Source organism: Gobius niger (genome assembly GCF_951799975.1).
Source record: "Gobius niger genome assembly, chromosome: 3".
NCBI lineage: Eukaryota > Metazoa > Chordata > Actinopteri > Gobiiformes > Gobiidae > Gobius > Gobius niger.
In genome coordinates this window covers 7,257,747-7,280,204 of record NC_136854.1, presented here as the reverse complement: position 1 = coordinate 7,280,204, position 22,458 = coordinate 7,257,747, and the positions used below count along the sequence as shown (strand labels likewise).

General features: G+C 41.9%; 1 protein-coding gene across 1 annotated transcript in view; it reads left to right on the top strand.

Moving 5' to 3' along the window:
- The window catches only part of LOC306961003 (mesothelin-like protein), a gene marked incomplete at its 3' end in the record, with an annotated part of 30,223 nt that extends 9,098 nt beyond the window's left edge, over window positions 1–21,125 (top strand). Inside the window, exons 5-14 of the mRNA XM_079553612.1 lie at window positions 9,326–9,516; window positions 10,099–10,189; window positions 10,548–10,677; window positions 12,300–12,481; window positions 12,616–12,783; window positions 13,196–13,329; window positions 14,993–15,132; window positions 16,514–16,608; window positions 19,334–19,895; window positions 21,028–21,125. Of these exons, the coding sequence (XP_079409738.1) occupies window positions 9,326–9,516; window positions 10,099–10,189; window positions 10,548–10,677; window positions 12,300–12,481; window positions 12,616–12,783; window positions 13,196–13,329; window positions 14,993–15,132; window positions 16,514–16,608; window positions 19,334–19,895; window positions 21,028–21,125 (1,791 nt within the window). The remainder of the gene's footprint in view (window positions 1–9,325; window positions 9,517–10,098; window positions 10,190–10,547; window positions 10,678–12,299; window positions 12,482–12,615; window positions 12,784–13,195; window positions 13,330–14,992; window positions 15,133–16,513; window positions 16,609–19,333; window positions 19,896–21,027) is intronic.
- Window positions 21,126–22,458: the final 1,333 nt, after the last annotated feature.

Genomic DNA, 22,458 nt, shown 5'->3' with positions numbered 1-22,458 from the left:
AACAAGCTTCATGGGGACTTTAATACACACCATGTTATCATCCTTCACGGGGACTAAGCATCTCTGGATGTTATTTAACACTAATAGTATCTAACACTAGTAGTATCATAAGTACATTGTGGGGACATCGTAAATGTGTTGGATTACAGTGATATTTAGGCCAAAAGAAAATGCCCAGACAGGTTCAGATCCATCTTAAAAGAGCTTTTATCTTTTGCCTCATTGAGGCATTAGATTTAACTGTTAGTAGATCTGATCGACAATAAATTACCCTCACAATGACCCCATTTGCTTTATTTAGTGCGACTGTGGTCTGGAGGTAGAGTAGTCGTCCACCAATCGGAAGATCAGTGGTTTCGATTCTTGGCTTCTCCAAGTCAATGTGTCCTTGGGCAAGACACTTAACCCAAAATTACTCCCAAAGGCTGTGCCATTGGTGTGTGCATGTGAATGTATAACTCTAAAATGTACGTCGCTTTGGACTAAAGTGTCTGCTAAATGACATTAACATTGTAGCATTAGATTTAACTGTTAGTAGATCTGATCGACAATAAATTAACTGCACGATGACCCCATTTGCTTTATTTAGTTACTTGAAACTAACTTTAGAGGCTGTTGCAGTAATCAACAAGTGATAAAGGTGAATGTACCTGTTGAGGACTGTCCTGTGGACACAAAGCTGCTTCCATCGGTTTCTCAGAAACGGCAAGAGGATGGGACGTCTTTGTAGGATGAATATCCAGGGCACACAATATCATCTGCAATGATGTATAAAGAACACAATGGAAAAATTAAGACCTTAATGTGCCCACCATATAAAACTCAAGTAGATAAAAATACATGTTTAAGGATCTTTAAACTTTAGTACATGCCAAAAGACCAGACTTCAGAGGAAAGAGAACACCAAATTGTAATATTTCAGACTAATGAGTAAACCTGTGTTTGCTTTAACACATCTTCAATACAACAAGCTTCATGGGGACTTTAATACACACCATGTTATCATCCTTCACGGGGACTAAGCATCTCTGGATGTTATTTAACACTAATAGTATCATAAGTACATTGTGGGGACATCGTAAATGTGTTGGATTACAGTGATATTTAGGCCAAAAGAAAATGCCCAGACAGGTTCAGATCCATCTTAAAAGAGCTTTTATCTTTTGCCTCATTGAGGCATTAGATTTAACTGTTAGTAGATCTGATCGACAATAAATTAACTGCACAATGACCCCATTTGCTTTATTTAGTGCGACTGTGGTCTGGAGGTAGAGCAGTCGTCCACCAATCGGAAGATCAGTGGTTTGATTCTTGGCTTCTCCATGTCAATGTGTCCTTGGGCAAGACACTTAACCCAAAATTACTCCCAAAGGCTGTGCCATTGGTGTGTGAATGTGAATGTATAACTCTAAAATGTACGTCGCTTTGGACTAAAGTGTCTGCTAAATGACACTGACATTGTAGCATTAGATTTAACTGTTAGTAGATCTGATCGACAATAAATTAACTGCACAATGACCCCATTTGCTTTATTTAGTTACTTAAAACTAACTTAAGAGAGGCTGTTGCAGAAAACAACAAGTGATGAAGGTGAATGTACCTGTTGAGGACTGTCCTGTGGACACAAAGCTGCTTCCATCTGTTTCTCAGACACGGCAAGAGGATGGGACGTCTTTGCAGATGACCTTGTGTGCCCTGGATATTCATCCTACAATGATGTATAAAGAAAACAGTGCAAAAATTAAGACCTTAATGTGCCCACCATATAAAACTGAAGTAGATAAAAATACATGTTAAAGGATCTTTAATCTTAAGTACATGCCAAAAGACCAGACTTCAGAGGAAAGAGAACACCAAATTGTACTATTTCAGACTAATGAGTAAACCTGTGTTTGCTTTAACACATCTTCAATACAACAAGCTTCATGGGGACTTTAATACACACCATGTTATCATCCTTCACGGGGACTAAGCATCTCTGGATGTTATTTAACACTAATAGTATCTAACACTAGTAGTATCATAAGTACATTGTGGGGACATCGTAAATGTGTTGGATTACAGTGATATTTAGGCCAAAAGAAAATGCCCAGACAGGTTCAGATCCATCTTAAAAGAGCTTTTATCTTTTGCCTCATTGAGGCATTAGATTTAACTGTTAGTAGATCTGATCGACAATAAATTACCCTCACAATGACCCCATTTGCTTTATTTAGTGCGACTGTGATCTGGAGGTAGAGCAGTCGTCCACCAATCGGAAGATCAGTGGTTTCGATTCTTGGCTTCTCCAAGTCAATGTGTCCTTGGGCAAGACACTTAACCCAAAATTACTCCCAAAGGCTGTGCCATTGGTGTGTGCATGTGAATGTATAACTCTAAAATGTACGTCGCTTTGGACTAAAGTGTCTGCTAAATGACATTAACATTGTAGCATTAGATTTAACTGTTAGTAGATCTGATCGACAATAAATTAACTGCACGATGACCCCATTTGCTTTATTTAGTTACTTGAAACTAACTTTAGAGGCTGTTGCAGTAATCAACAAGTGATAAAGGTGAATGTACCTGTTGAGGACTGTCCTGTGGACACAAAGCTGCTTCCATCGGTTTCTCAGAAACGGCAAGAGGATGGGACGTCTTTGTAGGATGAATATCCAGGGCACACAATATCATCTGCAATGATGTATAAAGAACACAATGGAAAAATTAAGACCTTAATGTGCCCACCATATAAAACTCAAGTAGATAAAAATACATGTTTAAGGATCTTTAAACTTTAGTACATGCCAAAAGACCAGACTTCAGAGGAAAGAGAACACCAAATTGTAATATTTCAGACTAATGAGTAAACCTGTGTTTGCTTTAACACATCTTCAATACAACAAGCTTCATGGGGACTTTAATACACACCATGTTATCATCCTTCACGGGGACTAAGCATCTCTGGATGTTATTTAACACTAATAGTATCATAAGTACATTGTGGGGACATCGTAAATGTGTTGGATTACAGTGATATTTAGGCCAAAAGAAAATGCCCAGACAGGTTCAGATCCATCTTAAAAGAGCTTTTATCTTTTGCCTCATTGTAGCATTAGATTTAACTGTTAGTAGATCTGATCGACAATATCGCCTGTAGCATGCCGAGCTGTTGGAGCTAACGCTAGCTGCAACAGCTCGGCATGCTACACGTGCGACGGTAGCATCACGGCATCACGGCTATTTTCTCTAGTTAAATGACATAAGTTACATACTATATTGACTAAACAGAGCATTTGACACGGTGCAACGTCGACTTCTCACTTGGCTTCTAACATTATCCGTTTACATGTGCATTAACATTAACTGAATAAATCTATCCTGGTTGCCGAAAAATTCGCCTTCAATAGTCTTCAACAACAAAACAAACGATAGTTTGAATAAATGAACGAATATAAACTGCTACATTTCAATAAAAATGATTAATACATACCGAAAAACACCGCTGACCACAAACTCAAGGCAGCTCCGGGTAATCATCCGACATCGTCATTGACCGCAGGCTGAACCGATTTCAGAATAAAAGTCCACCAGCGGAAGTGCCCATTTCAGGCAATTTAAAGGGGAGAAGTTCAAAGTTCTTTATTCAAAGTTCTTTATTTGCCATTTGTGCCTTGACTAGACTCTTGTGCAGGCCCTCTGAGTCAATAAATAGAAAGAAATAAATAGAAAAAAAAGAAAGGGACAAATGTCATTCAAAAAAGTGATCCAAAGTGGAAAAATCAAGGAATCAAAAAAATAAAAATAAAAATTAAAAATATATAAGAGATCAAATGTTCTGTTTTGCCATCAGTCTGACTGTAGAGGGGAAGAAGCTATAAAAAAAAAACTTGCTTTTTTTGTAGAGATAGGCCTACTGTCCGCTCTACTGTGTCTCAGGTGTGCAGTGCTTGTGTCTGAGCAAAGAGTAAGCTGGATGGAGTGGGTCTTTAATGATTCTCTCTGCTCTCTTCTGGCTGCGCTGCACATACATTGAGTTCATGGAGGGAAGTGTTGTGCCTATAATCCTCTCTGCAGTCTTGATGACTCTTTGCAGAGACTTCCTTTCAGTCTGCGTGGTGTTGCCATACCAGACAGTGATGCCTGTGGTGATGCTACTAGTCCTCTGTAGGCCTGGGTGAGAGGGCGGTGATTCAGCCCAGCCTTCCTGAGTATCCTAACAAAGTACAGCATTTGCTGGGCTTTTTTTTACTATGGATGTGGCGTTGAAACTCCAGCTCAGGTTTGATGTTAACCCTTTAAGCGCCACAATTTATTTTTCAAAAAAGCTGAATGTTGGCATGATAAATTCAAATGACTGTGGCTTGACACTGGTAACAGATAGAGCTTGACTATCAATTAGACAAATATTGGGGATGACCCCAAGATTATTTTGGGAGTAAATATGTATACCTAATTTGCATATTATGACATCATATGGCGGTGGCCATTTTGAATTTTTAATAATTTTTGGAAAATATTGATAATTTTCAATAGATTATTGAATTTATTTAGCAATATTTGACATTCCATTTCTATCACATAGTGCACATACACTATGGTCAAGGAAATACGTAGTTTTAGGCAGAATATATGTAGTATATATTGTAATATTGCAATAATATAGGCCTAATGCAATAATATTGAAATATATAATGCAACAATTACTACTCTTGCCTGGAGGGCCGAACATGTTTGTATCTGTAACCTGTACCTTTATAGCTTGTGAAACTTTCACAGAAAGGGTCAGCACACACATATTCAATTCATATTTATGCCTATTTTTACATCTGTATAGCCTACTATGGCCTTTGGAGCAGGCGCTGTATAGGCAGTAAAATGGTTGATCATGGCAGAGTCTAGCTCAGTGACTTCTACAGTTTACTTCTTACATTTCACAAAACTAATGGGCAAACTGTCAACATAATGGGTATGAAATCACAAGTATCATGTCCATAGTATTGTGTCCAACGTAATTAGGCTACGTTATAGCCTGACACCTGAAGCCGATCAGGAACACAATCCCCGCCCCCTCGCGTGGCGAGCGCAGCGCCCTTCCACCCTCTCCCCCGTTTGAGGGAAATATATCGCCACCTCTTTCGTCTCTATTTGCTGTTTTACTGATTTGTATAACGCTTACAAAGACAGTCAAAACGCTGTGACCAGTCTGATTGTCAACAACGAGTTGCTTTGTGGAATAGCAGCACTTCCCCGCGTCGGGGTCTAAAGATTCTCTCTGTCGTGCTGCTATTCCACGGTAGCGACCTTCTCGCCGAACGTTAACCCTTACTTAATAAGATAACCCATACAGCGTTATCAATAACTGCAAAGGCAATAGACAGAAGAAGAAACTGATGAAGAAGCTTAATTTCTTAACTCAGGAATGAGTCCTTCTAGCTCAGAGAAATTGCTTTTGCAAATAACTTGGAAATGTCAGATCATGAAAGAATTTTTAGGCTAAGTCTTGTGACAAGGTGTAACAAAACTTGTACCTCCCTAAATGATGGATTTGGTGGTGTTACTAGGCTTACTCCTGTGTTAGATTACCTTCATACCTGGCTTCACACGAGGGAATTTGTTTTCAACTCCACCGCGAACGTGCATTTGCGTTTCTATCGGCATTGCAGTCCGTCGAACCAGCGGACAGATTAGCTTTCGCTTGTAAACATGGGGCGCACTGGCTAGTCCCCTAGGCTACTTCTTTCGGACACATGGTGCGAAGTGGCTAGATTTGATGAGAAGGAAGTGACTAATTTGTGAACGGTAGAGAGAAACCTGGAGTGGAGTCAAATGAAACGGAGTGAAAATTACAGTGCAGATGAATTAGGTCTATTTCAGGCAGTCCAACAAAATCCCAGACATTTCTGAAATTCCCCCCGGACATTTTTTTAGGTCTCAAAAGTAGGACATGTCCGGGGAAAACCGGACGTCTGGTCACCCTAGTCTTCTCTTCACCGTGCGTTCTATTACCAGAACCTCTCCATACGGAGATATGGCCACGTTCGCCGCTGCCATCCACCCAGTAGAAGTCAGAAAGAGGGACAGAATGAGTGCGTGTGGGCTGCTTGGTGAACAGTGTTGGTCTGATCCCAGGATTATTGCGTTTGCGTCCGGATAGGTGGCTACCCGCATAACCGGGGGCTGAATGGAGGGAGCCCAAGCTAACATTAGGCTACCAGACCCACTTCTCTCACCCCTAATTCCTCCACCAATACCTGTATGGACACTACGACTGCATTCGCCACTACCACCAACTCACTTGAGATCGGATAAAGTCACCAAATGAGTTTCAATGTGTGTGTGTGCTTAGAGAACATCCTTGCTTTGCATGTCGGCATCACTGCCTTCGGAAGTTTCGCCACGGTAAACAAAGAGTGCTCGTCCGATCATTATCCTCCTCGTGAGATAAAAACTGTCCTTCAGAGTCAGAATAGGCAAATAGCATGCTCAGAACTTCATCACGATTCAACTTCTCACTAGCCATGATGAAATAGCTCGCTGATAGTTCACTGATAACAACACAAGCCCAACTTGTACGCCTCGAGTCAAAGACGCAAAGTGGCTACTTCCGCATTTTGTGGTCGTGTCACAGGTCGCATCTTTTACGGCTTCACCAAAGACACTATGAACTACAAAATGACGCAATCGTAGTCTTGTTTGAAAGGGTAGCATGTCTGCCAACAACTGGTAGGGAGGATGAACACTATTAAGACCGCTGGTTTGATCTACATGCGCTTTTGTTCATGATGACGTACCGTCGCAGAGCTATGAGAGCAGAGAGCTAGCAAGATTTGAAAGTAGCACCTCATCTAAATTCCACCCCCCTCCTCCCCCTCACATCAGTGATCTGTCTAAGTCCACGCCCCCACAAACATGGATGTGCAGCCCACAGTGAGAAGCTGCAGGGAAGAGAGCAGCGAGCAAGCGAAGCTTCCCCTAATCCCCTAACAACAACATCTTCTCTCATGGCTGAAATCACAACGATCACTGCACTGTACTGAATTATAGCCTCCAACCACATATATATGTACATATGTATGTATATACATATTTAATACATGTTTGTGTTAACTAGTGTATATTAGTGTTAATAACACTATGAATGCTTTTAACATTCTGTATGGGGACCAGGAAGGGGGCGGAACTTACCATATATGGAAGAATGTGTGTGAATCAACTGACTGCAATACTTCATGGGGACCGATAGGGGGCGATAGTGAGAAATCTGTGTGTGTGTTTACCGACGGAAAAACATGACTTATGGGCCGAAGCTTAAAACTTCACAGGCACCTTCAGAATGGCTCCAGCATTCATTTAAGAGGCATTGTCTCGCGGGGACCTGCTTTTTTGTCCCCATGAGGTTAGAGGTCCCCATGGCGTGACTGTGTAAACAGATCAATGTCCCCATAAAGATAGGAATACCAACACACAAACACACACACACACACACACACACACACACACACACACACACACACACACACACACACACACACACACACACACACACACACACACACACACACACACACACACACACACACACACACACAGAGATGTTTGTACTGTGGATGCAGCTGGAGTCCACACACTGACTTCATATCTCGTGCAGGAACAGAGATTGGGCTGAACAAAAATGAGGGCACCAGATTTGCGGGTGGAAAAAGTGACAAATACATTTTTAAATGTCTACATTTACTCCACATCTTTCAGCAGGGAACTAATACAACAGTACTTCCGAGTTTTGTTTTATTTAAAGACAGTATCTCAAAACACAAACAGTGGAAGCGTAGTTCTACCCTACGTTTGTGCTTCCCTCTGTCCCCCTGTCATCCCTTATATCAAGATGTTCAACATTTTATCCTGCATTTATGAAGAGAGGCTACATGGGAGATAGTGTTCCTTTGAAAACACCACTGACGCAATACAAGAAAGCGCCTTGTCAAAGAGAAGCTGGTTAAGAGTTGGCGCCCACACTGACATGAGCTTCTCCTAGTTCTCCTTAGTTTAGTTTGTAACTTCTGAACAAAAGTTATTTCGATTTAGGTGTGCCTCCTGTTCAAAAAGTCCACATACTGGTGACGCTTTGAGAGAGCACAGCCTCGGAGTGAGGAGGGCAGGGGGAAGAGGAGAAGAGCCACAAGACTTAAAGGCCCTGCACAAAGCTGAAACTGACAATTACAGACATTTGGGGGTAATTCCGAGATTCCCTCAGGTAATTTTTTGGGTTGGGGGATTATTTAGGGCAGTGGTTCTCGTCGCGAGACAAATTTGGGGGGTCGCCAGATCATTTAGATAAAATATACATATTTTCATTAGCATATAATCTAATGTTTTATTGTAGCATGTGATGCTATTTTACCAGACTGCCATTATTTGTCCGTAGTTTGATGAATTTTATTTTAGCCATTTGTTTTTTTCTATGTTTTTCAAGAATTATGCAGGCCAATGTTCCTATTTTTCACGGTGTGACCCGGGTGGGGGGTCACGAACCCCTTTACCTGTTATAATGGGGGTCGCGGCTCCAAAAGGTTGAGAACCACTGATTTAGAGTAATGTCCCTAACGCGAGCTATACTGATATGAACCGGTCAGTCCATCACATTAGGAGTGTGGCAGGAGTGTGAGCTGTTCGGCTTAATAAGAGAAGCTCTTGAGTTCTCGTCACCTTCTTTCAATATTATATTGTGAGAACATTGTAAGTCAAGGGTTTTTATGGCAGTTATAATCAAGTTTCATTTGGAAAAGCGCACATCGGTGCCTATAAACTGGGCTAACATAGAGTGGGATTCCCAAAGTTTCAGCGTGTGTGAAGTCAGACCCAGTGAAGGAATGTCTGAGGGCAGTGCGGGTGGACCAGACTCAAAGTGCTTTACATCAAGGAACCACTCAGTTATTCGTGGCCATAATCCCGTCAGACCTTGGAAGCTAAGCAGGGAAGGGCCTGGCAGGACGTGGATGGGAGACCGTTTAGTAACACCAGGAAGTCTAATCTAGTCTAGTCTAGTCTTCTGTCAGTCTACCCCAGGGCAGCTGTGGCTACAATAGTAGCTTACCACCACCGAGCATGGAGTGAACGAATAGTGCAATGTAAAGCGTCTTTGAGTGTCCAGAAATTATTATCACTGTCTCATTCATACACCAGAGTATGCAGACACTGGAGGCAAGGGGGGGTGAAGTGTCTTGCCCAAGGACACAATGACAGTGTGCACCTGCAGTATTCGATCCTCCGATCACAAGACGACCCGCTCTACTCTCTGCGCCACCGCCGTCCGTGTTTTATACCATCCTCTCCTCTTCCCTGTCAGGGCATAAGCAACACCAGCCTGACCCAGGATCAGGTCCAGGTGCTGGGGAACATGTGCTGCACTCTGCAGGGCTCGTACATCCAGGACTCAGACCCGTCCATCCTGGAGCAGCTAAAGAACTGCCCCGAGCTGACGGTGGACCAGGCGAACGCGGTGGAGACTCTGCTGACAAGCGGGAACACGTCCTACGGGTCAGTGGGTTCATCTGTCCAGGGGAAACCCGTGCAACTCACACTTCCTTCATCTGTTTGATAGGATCGTTTTTTCAAAGATACTTCAGAACTGATCCAAGTCTCCGACCGTCGTGTTTATTTATTCAGAATTATACAAACATCTTACAGGATGTCAAAAGTTGTCTATGTTTATGTTTTTGTTTGAGACAATAGTCCAGTCACCACCAGAAAGACATGACAAACATTTTAGTGCAAATATTTTTGAAAGGTACTGCTGTTCAGGTATTGGTATCGAAAGCCAAGTATTGTTAAAGTGCTGGTATAAAAAACTGTTAACACTACCCAGTCCTAGATCCCATCATCTGGTTAGGAAAACATGTACAATAAGGTTTCCTCTGCAACCTGGACTACCTTGAAAAAGGCTTTCGGAATATCTGTGGGACTTTCCTGGTCAAGTAAAGGTTAAACCATATTTCTGTATATTTGTAATAAGTCTTGTTTTTTGCTCTACTTTAATGTGCTTCCATAAAGACGTACGTAAGATGTCATGAGCTGGTGATGTTTTTAGGAGACGTTGATAACTCTATTGTTTGTGTGCAGAGCTGTGTCCACATGGACTGAGCAGACACTAAAGGACCTGGGCATCTTGACTCGGTTCCTCCAGTCGTCCTTCTACAGTCACTTTGATAAGGTCAGCTGCTGCACACTGCCTCATCATCATTCACCAGAGCACTCTTGAGGAGCTTTGACTGGACTTGTTTGAAGTTTCTTGTGACTCATTCAGGGCTGACTAAAATATTTAGGGCCATCGCCACCTCATCTCCATGGAGATGTTGTGTGATTTACAGGTAGCCAAACATAAAGCTTTGGGAGGTTTATTTTTAGCGTTAAAAATTGCTCCTGTGATAGCAATGTATCACCTGTTTAACCTACTATTACGAAGTGTAGCTGTCAAATATAAACGGCACCAGTCACCTGTCAGTGAAGCTGGATTCTTAGCCCATGTCGTAGTAATACATGCACTGATCCAGATCTTTTTATGTTGACAGAAAACTAAGAGGAGTTTCATCAAGTACTGCCGCAAAGAGCTCAAAATCCACAAAGAGTCCAGGTCCCAGTGGAGGGAAATGAAGAAGCAGATCCGAAAGTCGATCAGGAGCCGGACCAGGCGTGACACCAGTGAGTGCACAGTGTTCCAGCCTTTCCTCCTGAAGCATGCACTGGACGAGGAGGACTCTGATGCCACTGTACTTGATGCTTGACGTCATTAGGTTTCACAGAGGGTTTTTTACGCCTATGTCACACTCTAATGTCATTGAGGGGCTTGTCGTTCAGGGGACTAATCCAGTTCGGCCTCTGACTATTTGCTCAAAGTCTCTCCCCGCTCTATACAATTTGCATGTTCTCCCCGTGTCTACACAGGTTTCCTCCGGGAACTCCCCTGCCACTAAAAACATGTACAATAGGCCAGGATGAATGATGTGTGTGTGCATGAATGAATGATGGTGGTCAGAGGGACTGTTGGCGCAGATGTGCACCTTAACAAATCCTTTCCGTAGTCCCTCTGGGGGCAATACAAGTGTTGATGGGATGATTGGGGGGTCTTTCATCTCCCCCTTGTGTCTCTGGCCAGAAAATCACAATTGCAATTTGACTGCCACCGGACCGGAGGACCAATACACACTAATAGAATCACGAAGAAGAAGCTAACAGGCTAACGGACAAAGCTAACTGTGGGCTAGCACCACTTAAACAGTATTTACATCCAAGTTTGAGTGAAGAAAATGATCTCCATTGTGGAATTGGAGGAACAATATCCCTCTGTCCCTTTGTCTTTTCTGTGTGCTTATGGCCTCTAGGGGCTAGAGTTACTTCGTACTGCTTTAACCTCTTAACTGCCACCTTAGGGTTAGTGTTAGGATTAGGGTTTGGATTAGAATTAGGGTTAGGATTAGGATTAACAATTATTGCCATCCGATTCTCAAAGCATATTGACTAGAGAGCTTACAGTGTGATGCGTAATTTGAAAGCCAAGACCTTCTAGTTTCTAAAAATATGTGTGAGATCTGTGTGAGTCAAACACAACTTGCGTTACATTTGCCGTTCTTGACCCTATTTGTTTCCTGATTAGGGTTAACTAACCCTAACTCTAGGTAACAGGTACACGGGAGGTAACAGGTTCACCTTGTGCCTGACAATGGAGATCGTTTGTATTTCGTGTTTTGGCCCGAAATACTTTTTGAGTGCAGGCTTTTAGCGGCAGTTGTGGTGAATAGGTCTGGGCTCATTCTACACATTAGAGCATTGCAGGAGCATGTAGCGGGTGGAAAATACATATTTTTTTTAAACTCCATCTGGTCCCTTTAAGGAAAATTACATAAGAAATCACTGGAAATATTTTTTTGATGTTTTAATAAAATTATTCTTACTGACACTTACCAAAAGTTCACATTTAAAACAGAACTAAAAAAGGATTTTGATCTACCTTTTACTGTGCTATCGACCTGCTGCGTTCATAATGAAAACACATTTCATTTAACAACAATTCCTTTTAGTTTTAGTGGATGAAAATGTTAAATTTAGTCAACAAAATCTAAAACACACTCAATTAAACTGTCACTTTGGAAGTCTTTTCTTTTTATTGTGAATTATTTAAATCATATTTCCATTTGTGAGCAATTGAAATACTTACACTTACAGTATTTTTTTGAACCACAATAGGGGCGTTTTTAACGTTTTTAACGTTTGAACAGAGGTCGAGTGCATAAACAGTGTCATGGTCGTGTTACTCTCCGTTGCAGGCTGCCCCGACGGGGAAATCACCCATGTGACCATCAGTGACGAGTCCTTCCCCACTGAGGACAACTTGGCTCAGTTCAACAGCTGCCTGAGCGCCACCACGGTCCGAGACAACCTGGACAGCATCACAGACAAGGTGGATAGCGAAGAGCATCTCCGGGTGGTGCTGAACAAGCTGAATGAGGTGAGGACGAGACCCTTCACGTGTGGGAATATTGAGGTTTCAAAGTGTCTCAGTGTCATCATGAAGTTTGACACTGCAGAGCTATGCCAGCCTCTGTGTGTGCTTCATCTGCTCTGTCATGTGACTGTGTGCAGGCGTATGCAGGCAGCAGTCCCATAGTCATCCCTGAGTATCAGGTGCGAGTGCTGGGCCCCGCCTCCCGTGAGGCCACCTCTCAGGACATCAGCCAGTGGACCATCACACAGCTGGACACGCTGGCTGCCCTCATGAACTCAGCAGACGGATCGTGGGAGGCCAGTCTGGTCAGTCACCTTTAAAGAGGCCAGAGATCTTCACAGTTTCAAACTAAAGTGAAAGGTTGTTAGATTGAAGTGTCTGAGGTGATAGCAATGTTTGTTATGTGTGGCCAAAGCACATTGTTAATAGCTGGTCAGAGGGACCAACAAATACTGAGCCAGAACCACACAACCATTAAAGGTTTTGTCGCCAATAGCCAGCAGGGTCGTAGGAGGTGAGCTTACAGAAAAAAGACGTAAGTATCAGGAATCCATCATCTACCAAAGTGTAAACCTGACCACTTTTGCATAATAATTGTGCACACACTGTACTATGACTACAATACAAGTACAGCCCCTTTAAGTGAATACATTTTCAGGCCTGAAAACACTCTCTGAAGAGCATGCTGCTCTAACGCCATGGATTCTCTGTGCTCAGGCCAAGGATGTGATCAACAAGTACCTGACCACAGCAGGGAACAGTCTGGGCTCTGCAGAGCTCAACGCCATCGATGGAAACCTCTGCTCCCTGGACCTTGACACTCTGCAGACCATCTCAGCCGACAGCCTCCGGTGAGCCCCTTCCTGTCCCTCTTCTTCTTCTTCTTCTTCTCCTGCTTCTTCTTCTTCCCTCTTCTTCTTCTTCAGCTTCTTCTTCTTCTATTTCTTCTTCCGCTCCCTCTTCTCCCTCTTCTGCTCCCTCTTCTTCTGGTTCTTCTGCTTCTTCTTCGTCTTCTACGTCTTCTTCTGCTGCCTCTTCTTCTACTTCTTCTTCTTCTACTACTACTACCACTACTACTACTACTACTACTATTACTACTACAACTACTTCTTCTCCTGCTTCTCTTTCTACTTCTACTTCTTCTGCTGCCTCTTCTTCTACTTCTTCCTCTACTTCTTCTACTACTACTACTACTACTACTTCTTCTCCTGCTTCTCTTTCTACTTCTTCTGGTGCTTCTTCTACTTCCTTCTACTTCTTCTATTTCGTCTTCTTCTACGTTTACTTCTTCTACTACCTCTTTTTCTGCTGCTTCTTCTTCTACTTCTTCTCTCTACCTCTTCTACTACTGCTTCTTCTTTTACTTCTTCTACTTCTACTTTATCTCCTGCCTCTTCTACTTCTCTCTACTTTGTCCACTTCTTCCACTACTTCTTCTGCTTCTTCTTCCTCTTCTTCATCTTCACCCATGATCGACCTTAGTAGTGCTACCTCATTCACTAAAGTTTCAGGGCTGGACAAAAACATTGCAATACATTTGAACTGTCTTAAATATTATGATAACGACATAATCATGTCATTATTTACCTTCAATGTCATTGCAGATTTTTTTTTCATAGAAGATACAACTATGGTCCAAAACATATTCATCTGCTAAATTCTTTCTGTTTTAATCAGAAGTGTAGCTCAAAAGTTGCCTGTCATATTCTCACCAGCCCTCGGTTTGATAAATGGTAGCAAGCCTTCGACATTATGAAATTTAATATTTCATATTTGACATTATGAATGCATTGTTTTTCTTGCTTTTGGGACATCTAAAATTAACTATTTGGGCATTGAAAAGCATAAACCCATGAGATATATTCTCAACAGATTTTTCATCAAATCGTTGTTAAAATGTGCGTTCATCTCTGTAATTCAGCGTAAACTGTGAAACTAAAATATGATAGACTCACAACATGCAAAGAGAGATTCGTATTGCATTCATCTGTTATCATTTTGATTATTATCACAGCTTGTAAAAAAATCTCATAATATTAGAATATTTTGAAAATGGACTGTAAGCCATATACATCATATATATATATATATATATATATATATATATATATATATATATACATGTATGTACTAATGTATGTTATTACAGTGAAAAAAAAAATCAGCAGCCTCTGGCCAAGAGCCTAATGTATAAATCTAATGCTTATCTACTATAGCGAAGGCTAAGCCGTACCATCTCCATGATATGAGCAGGTCTGTCAGTAGAGCTTTTAGGGTTTTTCACCAATAAATGATCTTGTGTATTGAGCAAAAAGTAAGCTCAGGTACATAGCAAGGTTAAAATTCAAATCATTCGGAAAGTTATGACTAAAACTAAACTTTAGCTCTTTTCAAGTTGAAGTTTTGCCTGTGTTGGTTAAAAAAAAAAAAGTAAACGTTAAAGGAAGATGGAGGAGTTCAGTGAGTGGCTTCTTACTGTGACGTCTGATGACATGGTGGTGTTTGTGTTTGCAGAGACGCTGAAGCTCTGGACGTATCGTCCTGCTCTGAGGAGAAGGAAGATGTTCTGTTTGCCATAGCCAGCCAAGGCTACAGCAGCTCCACACGCTCCGCGACGTCCGTCTCCAGCTACCAGCTCATTGCGCCATACATGGGTAAACCTGCCTTCACTTACTCTCTTCAGCCCTATTGGACTTTATTATTACACACACAAAAAGCCAAGCCAGACTTGCAGTTTTTCCAGCCCAAGTCCTCCTGAAGTCCTCATTGTTTGAGTCCAAGTCACTTAGACCTGCACATTGTGGACTTTGAGTCTTCAAAGTACAACTCACCGTCCGAGTCACTCAGTGAGTCTGAGTGTTCCACGTCAAAGCCCCCAGTCATTCAAATAGTTTAAGTCATTAGTCCAGCTAATTTAAGAAGATTCTTCTTTTTGTCATGGCAAGGTTTAAAGACCTTTTGTAACAGAAAACTCTGTACGTATTATTAAAGCTCCTAATTTTGTAGAAGTTCAAAAATGAAGTTCTTAAAATGAAAATAAAATGAGTGGAAAAAACAGACGTCTGTGGGCTCTCTGCCAGTTACAAAGTAATGCTCCCATCAAATCTCATTAAAACAAATCACACAGCTGGGAGACCGTGAAGAACAAGCAGAGGCAGGGAGTACTCAGTTACTCGAGTACATGTACTTGAGTAACTTCTTAGAGTACTTTTTACTTCTACTTGAGTAAAATGAAGTATCTGTACTGTCACTTTCCACTGTGAGTAAATATTAAAGCGGAAAAAGCTCATGTTGATGTGTAAAATGGTTCGTCTCGTGCTCCTTGCTATGCAGAATTATTTTGTTTTTCTGTTTGTTTCAGTCATTTTCTTGTAAATATCACCATCTCCACATGACTTCATGTTTTGTTTCCCACAGTTTATGGCATCAATGAAAATGAATCAGACTTTTTGGCTCAAACAGTCACTCAGTTACTCACAGTACTCAAGTAACATATTCTCCAAATATTTTTTTACTTGTACTTGAGTAAAATTATTTCAAGGCAACGTTACTCTTACTTGAGAAAATGTTTGGGCGACTCCACCGTCCTCTGGTGACAAGTGAGAACAAAACCATCAGGCAGGTCCAGCTAATCCACAAAGCCGCTGCTCCAGTCTTGACAAAACTTAAATGGGATCCCACCATTGCACTTTGCATGAAATGGCCTTTCCTTATGAATCTGGATTTAACACTGATGCTCTGACAGCAGGCTAGCAGAGGTGAGTACCCACAATGTTGCCACGGAAAATAATTTGAGTAGAAAGTAGTGGCTCAAATGATTACTCAAGTGAGAGTAAAAGAGTTCTTGGAGAAAATGCTCCTTGAGGAACTGAGTTTAAAGTGTAGAGTGAGTGTAAAAGTCTGAAAAACAAATAATAATGCTCTGATTATCAGAATGGTGAATGAGCTGCAGTGAGTGAATGTGAAATGGTTCAAATTGGAGACACACATAGAGGCAGTCTGATGTAACGCATACATGTCTTTGTTGGCCTGCAGGGGGTGCAAACGAGTCGTATGTGAAGAGTCTGGTCTCCTCTGACATCAACATGAACCTGCCCACCTTCACCCAACTGAAACCTGACGTTATACAGGTCTGGACTTTGTTAAATTGATAAAGAACAATGTTGTAATGTCCTTTCCAAAAGCAAACCTGGAGTGGTGTTTTCTTTGGTTCATGTAAAGCAGGGGCGCCCACAACATCGATCATGAGGTACACCCGGGTCAGAGTCTCATCTCTCCAAAACTCGCTCATTCAGCCCCGTGTGGCCACAGCACTCACAACTGGAGGGTGGAAGGGAGAGGGGAGATGAAGAGCAGGACACAGATCCATAGACTGTAATGCCAGGCGTGAGCCAAAACAGCTGACTTTGTTCAAGTCTGAAGCCCCACCCCTGAGCGTTACCATGGTGCTCCTGTCACTCACCAAAACTACTCATATTTGAGGAGCAAGAGATGAAGAGAATTGTAATTATTGTGGGCAAAATGAGCCGACAAAAGGCTTTCATTTTAAATTATGACAACCCTGATTTAAAAAAGTAATGGTAGATCTCCAGGCCTGCTGACTTTGAATGTAGCTCACAAAAAAAAAGTGTGGGCCCTTGATGTGAAGCCGTACTGCATTACATTACAGCTGATAAATGGAATGTATTAGAGACATCAAAAGCATGCATCATGTGAGTGAGTGAGACTCTGTTCTTCAGTGGAAAAGTCCTAACATTCAGACAAGGAGACAGAAAACAGAGGAGGAAATAGAACTTTATGGAAAGAGCAAAGGTTTGTTTGGAGAAGAAGGGCCACAAGATGTTATGAAAAGAACATCTCTCTAGCTGTTAAGCCTGGGATGATCCATCAGCCTCCGGGCTTGTATTGCAGCCCAGGGAACATTTCGTAGTCAGAACAAAGAATGAATTAAATTCATTTCCAACAAAATCTGAAGGAAAACGTAGCACCATCTGTGAACAAGCATCAAGTTAACCTCTTAACTCCCACCTTAGCCAAATGCATTTTCTCCAGTTCAGCTAAAACAAAATCTTAAAGGCCAATGTAACACCTCATTTGAAAGCGAAGACCTACAAAACTCATTTAAACTGATCTTTTTCCTTGTGTTGGTGCTGTAATGTCACTATACATTTCTTTTCATTTCCTTTTTGTGTTTTTTTGCCACTTTTCTGTTACTCTTTTGTTGTTCTTTTTTGCAGCATATTTGTAGGTGTTTTTGTCATTTTGTCATTACTTTTTATCACTTTTTTGTTGCTATTTTGTGGCGTTTTGGTTGCTTTTTTGTTGCATTTTTGTCTCGTTTTTGTCACTCTCGTTGCATTTCATGGATGGATGTATTTTAAAGCCATTTGGGTAAAGCCAAACTGGAAAAAATGTGCTTGGTTCAGATGGGGGTTAAGAGGATAAAAAGCAAATGGCTTTGCCAAACAGTGTTGCCACAGTTCCCTGGAAAAAGTCACAAGATTACTGATTATTCCATTAAAAAAATACTGTAACTTAGTTACTTTCAAAATCAAGTAATCAGTAAAGTAATTAAGTTAATTACTACTATTATTACACATTACTTAATGCACTTAAGTCCAATTTTTTTTTCCAAATATGATTTTGCTGACGAAAAATCCTCTTACACTGTCTGCTTTATTGTATCAAAATAGGTTCTAGTGCAAAATATTCAAGTGCAAAGCTCTTTAGACCTTTGAAAATATTGTATCTAAGTTAAGTTTTGAGTTTACTTTGTTTGAGCTGCTTACATTCTTATTTTCTTTTAGAATTGGCATCATTACACAGTAATGGAAGCTCAAAGGAGTCGGCTGAAAGAAAGCTTATGTGTGCTAACTCCATTTTCAATAGTCAATAGGCTTGTACTGGACTCGTGCATTATTAGTAGCACATGCAGCTGCTGCTCTCCCCATAAGGAACTCTCCTAATAACAACATGTCAGCATCTCACATACAACTGACACTACTTTGACACTGATACAGCTTATTCCCTCCTGAGTTTACCAGATTAATATATTTATGTAATCTATTGTTTTCATAAATCACAAAAGCCGTCATTTGCAACCTCAGACTTCGACAACGAATGTTCCAACAGAACTAGTGATTTTCTTATGTTTACCAGAGGTGAAGCTATAGTCAGCGACAATCCTTTTTTTTTTTTTTACCTTGTTTGTCCTGCTCACTGACAACTGTCCAAGGCATGATGCCATAGATGGCGCTCATGTATAGCAATATATATGAGCAATAGCAAAATCCGTCCACGGCGCATTTTTTTGTTGTTGCTCGCCCAAATGGCCGTGTCCCGGTGTCTGCTCGCAGCTACTGCTAAAAACACCATCTGGCCAACGCATACGGGTGGCTCCCTCTCACTTCCAGGAAGATGACACAGTAGGGAGGGGGAACCTGCGTGGAGGAGTTTCTCTCTGTTCAGAGGGGGCTGTGTTTCTCAGTGAGAGAGAGGGCTGAAAATAGTATTAGCGGGATGCTCCAGGATCAATTATTTGGAAGGTTTTCTCTCACCAGAAAACCTACAAAACACTTGATCCTGGAGCGTCCTACAGACCACCGTGATGGAAAGCAAAGGCGACGTGCTGACCACTCATACAGCTGCTGGGTCACCACAAAGTCAAATATGCACAAATATCAACTTTTTTTTTCGCTATAAAAAGTTGCATAATGCACCTTTAACTTACAAATAGGGCCTATGTTCTCCCTGTGTCTGGCGTCCACCACCAACCTGAAGCATGTACAACAGACTGATCAAAGCTGGCTGAAGATCTGGAGTCTCTGTTGACCGTTTGCTCTTTGTGTCCCTCAGAGCCTGTCTGTCAGTGACGTGCAGGGGCTGCTGGGGTCCAACACTGAGGGACTCAAGAACTATGAGAACGAGACCGTGGTCCAGACCTGGATCACTACTAGGTTCCAGAGCGACTTGGACATGCTGAATATCGGGCTAACCGGAGGCCTCAAGACGACCACCTCTGCCCCGGACAACTCTGGAAACACAAATGGAACCGCTGCCACCACTGGAACCGCTGCTACCACTGGAACCGCTGCTACCACTGGAACTGCTGCTACCACTGGAACTGCTGCTACCACAACAGGATCCACCGCCACAACCACGGGACCAACCGCCACAACCTCAGGATCTGCCACCACTGCAGGATCTGCTGCCACCACAGGATCCGCCACCACCACAGGATCTGCTGCCACCACAGGATCTGCTGCCACCACAGGATCTGCTGCCACAACAGGATCTGCTGCCACCACAGGATCCACCACCACCACAGGATCTGCTGCCACCACAGGATCCACCACCACCACAGGATCTGCTGCCACCACAGGATCCACCACCACCACAGGATCTGCTGCCACCACAAGTCAGTTCACTATATGCCTCTATGTCACACGCCTCACACACTAAATTATATCAGTCAGCAAGTAATGTTTTCATACCAAATCAGATACTCTCCTAAGCCTTTAATAAAAGCTAAGTGAGAAGGGAGAGGTGATCTTTTGCTTAGTTTGACTAGAACAGGATTGCCCAAACCCATGTTTATTTATTCATTTATTTACCAGGGACGATGCAATCAACATCATTGCAATTCAAGTTTGCAGCTGATGCAGCGCATAAAGAGCTTCTTGCAAGTGCTAATTGGCAGCTCATGTAAACCCAAGAGGTTCGATTTGGGAGGTGTGATCCGACTTTTCCCTGAGCCGATCAGCGACCTGTCCAGGCCGATTCTGTAAGATTAGCATGTAACAGCCCAGTCCAAACAAAGCGCATCGGACTGGAAGTAACTGAGCATGCTGTCCCTGCCCGGAAACTAACTGTCAGGCTGCCAAAAGGAAGGCCAACACATTGTCAAAAAACATTGTGTTGCTACTAGCTACTGCTAATGGTTACTACTTCAATGAAGGTTCTTGAGTCAAATCTTTAGCTTAGTCGGACTAGACTTCACCTACTGTGAAACATACTGACTGATACAGAGAAAAGTGAAGCACAAACATGAGGGGAGCACACAATCTTGTACTGCTATCTTAGTGAGGACACTCATAGACATAATGTATTACCCATTAATACCCCAGGTATTAACCCTGAACCCTAAGCCCCGAACCCTAAACTTAACCCAATTCTAACCCTAAGACTAAAACCACATCTTGACCTTCAAACAGTCCTTCACATAAGTGAGGACCACCTAAATGTCCTCACTTTCCAAAAATGTCCTCACTCTGTTTGAAAACTCAAACTGGTCCTCACAGTGTCGCAAGTACAAGAACAAACGCACGTGTACACACACACACACACACACACACACACACACACACGCACACGCACACGCACACGCACACACACACACACACACACACACACACACACACACACCGAAACGTAATTGGTTTTCTTCATGTTTATTCAAACTTTTGACATAGATTAGGTAGCTACAGAGTCACAAGTATTAGTATCAGCCCAAAAACACGTTTTCAACATGTCTTCTTCTGTCTCTCCAGCAGCCAAACCGAGCAGCGGTGTGACCCTCGGTGCCCCCAGTGGATTGTCCTTGTTACTGCTGCTTCTGTTTTCCACCTATCAGCATATTTTTACCTGAACCAACGGCAAACGTGTGAACACAGGAATATGAAGTCTATTTACTGCCTGAAAATATATGTGCAATGATGTATATAATTTATAATGATTAGAGCATATTTTTTAAGATTTTATCAATATTATATTTGTCATATTAATAACACCAGGTGCCCACACTGCCACATGCTACTGCAAAATATAATCACTACAAATTACAAATGACTTTTTTATCCATATAATTGACATATCCTTATCACAAACGGACTCAAATCCCACACTCCGATATCCGTCACACTGACTCAAATCGCCATCTCACACTCCGATATCCGTCACACTGCCTCAAATCGCCATCCCACACTCCGATATCCGTCACACTGCCTCAAATCGCCACCCCACACTCCGATATCAGTCACACTGACTCAGATCACACAGATTTTGGCTGGATGTCTTGGTGAATGTTCTGCAACAGCTGATGTAAACTCTTAACATTGTTTTATAAACTGACTAATCTGTCCGAGCAAAAGGCAAAAGGGAAGCAATGCCCTGTTTGTGAGCATTGTTTTTGTTCATCATAGAACTATTATTATTTAAAACATTAGATTCTGGACGTGACGACATCATGATTGCTCATATTCACCTTATTCCGGAAGTTCACATGGGCGCCGCCATGAATTGTGCTCGCCCCTTTTCTCCTATCAGTTAACATGGGACTGGAGAAGTGCATATAAAATCAGTTGCGCCATGAAAACAAAGCCATTTTAGTCCGTGCAGAGAAACGCTGCAGTGTTGATTTGCAGGTGCAAATGAACATTGAACATTTTACACAAATAATTTGACTAAATGGGCTTCAAGCTCTGCCGGGCGTTTCAATACAACGGAAGTGCCAAGACAAAGCAAAAAGAGGCAAAAGTGGGTGGGGCGGAATAAGGTGAATATTGGACACCTCTGTTTTACATACAGTGTCAACGAATTTATCAGACCACCTATCATAAAACATATATTTCACAATTCTTTCAAAAACTAAAAACATCTTTTCACATAATAACCATTTAGTTCATATATAATATTGCCTCCTTTGGTCTTGATAACAGCTCAGTCTAACAATATTACATTTTAATGTACTGATCATTGTAGAAACATAAAAAACAGATTTAGGTAATCATGGTGGTGGTGGTCTAATACATGTGTTAAGCTCTGTATTTACTGTTGAATTGATATGAAGGATGAACTGTGTGTAACCTTTACAGTGAGTATCTCCCACTCTTGGAGAACATATTTTATTCTGAATAAACTTTGAGCTTTTAACAGTGGTATAAAGTTGTCTGCACCTGTGGGACGTGTACGCTGCTTCACAT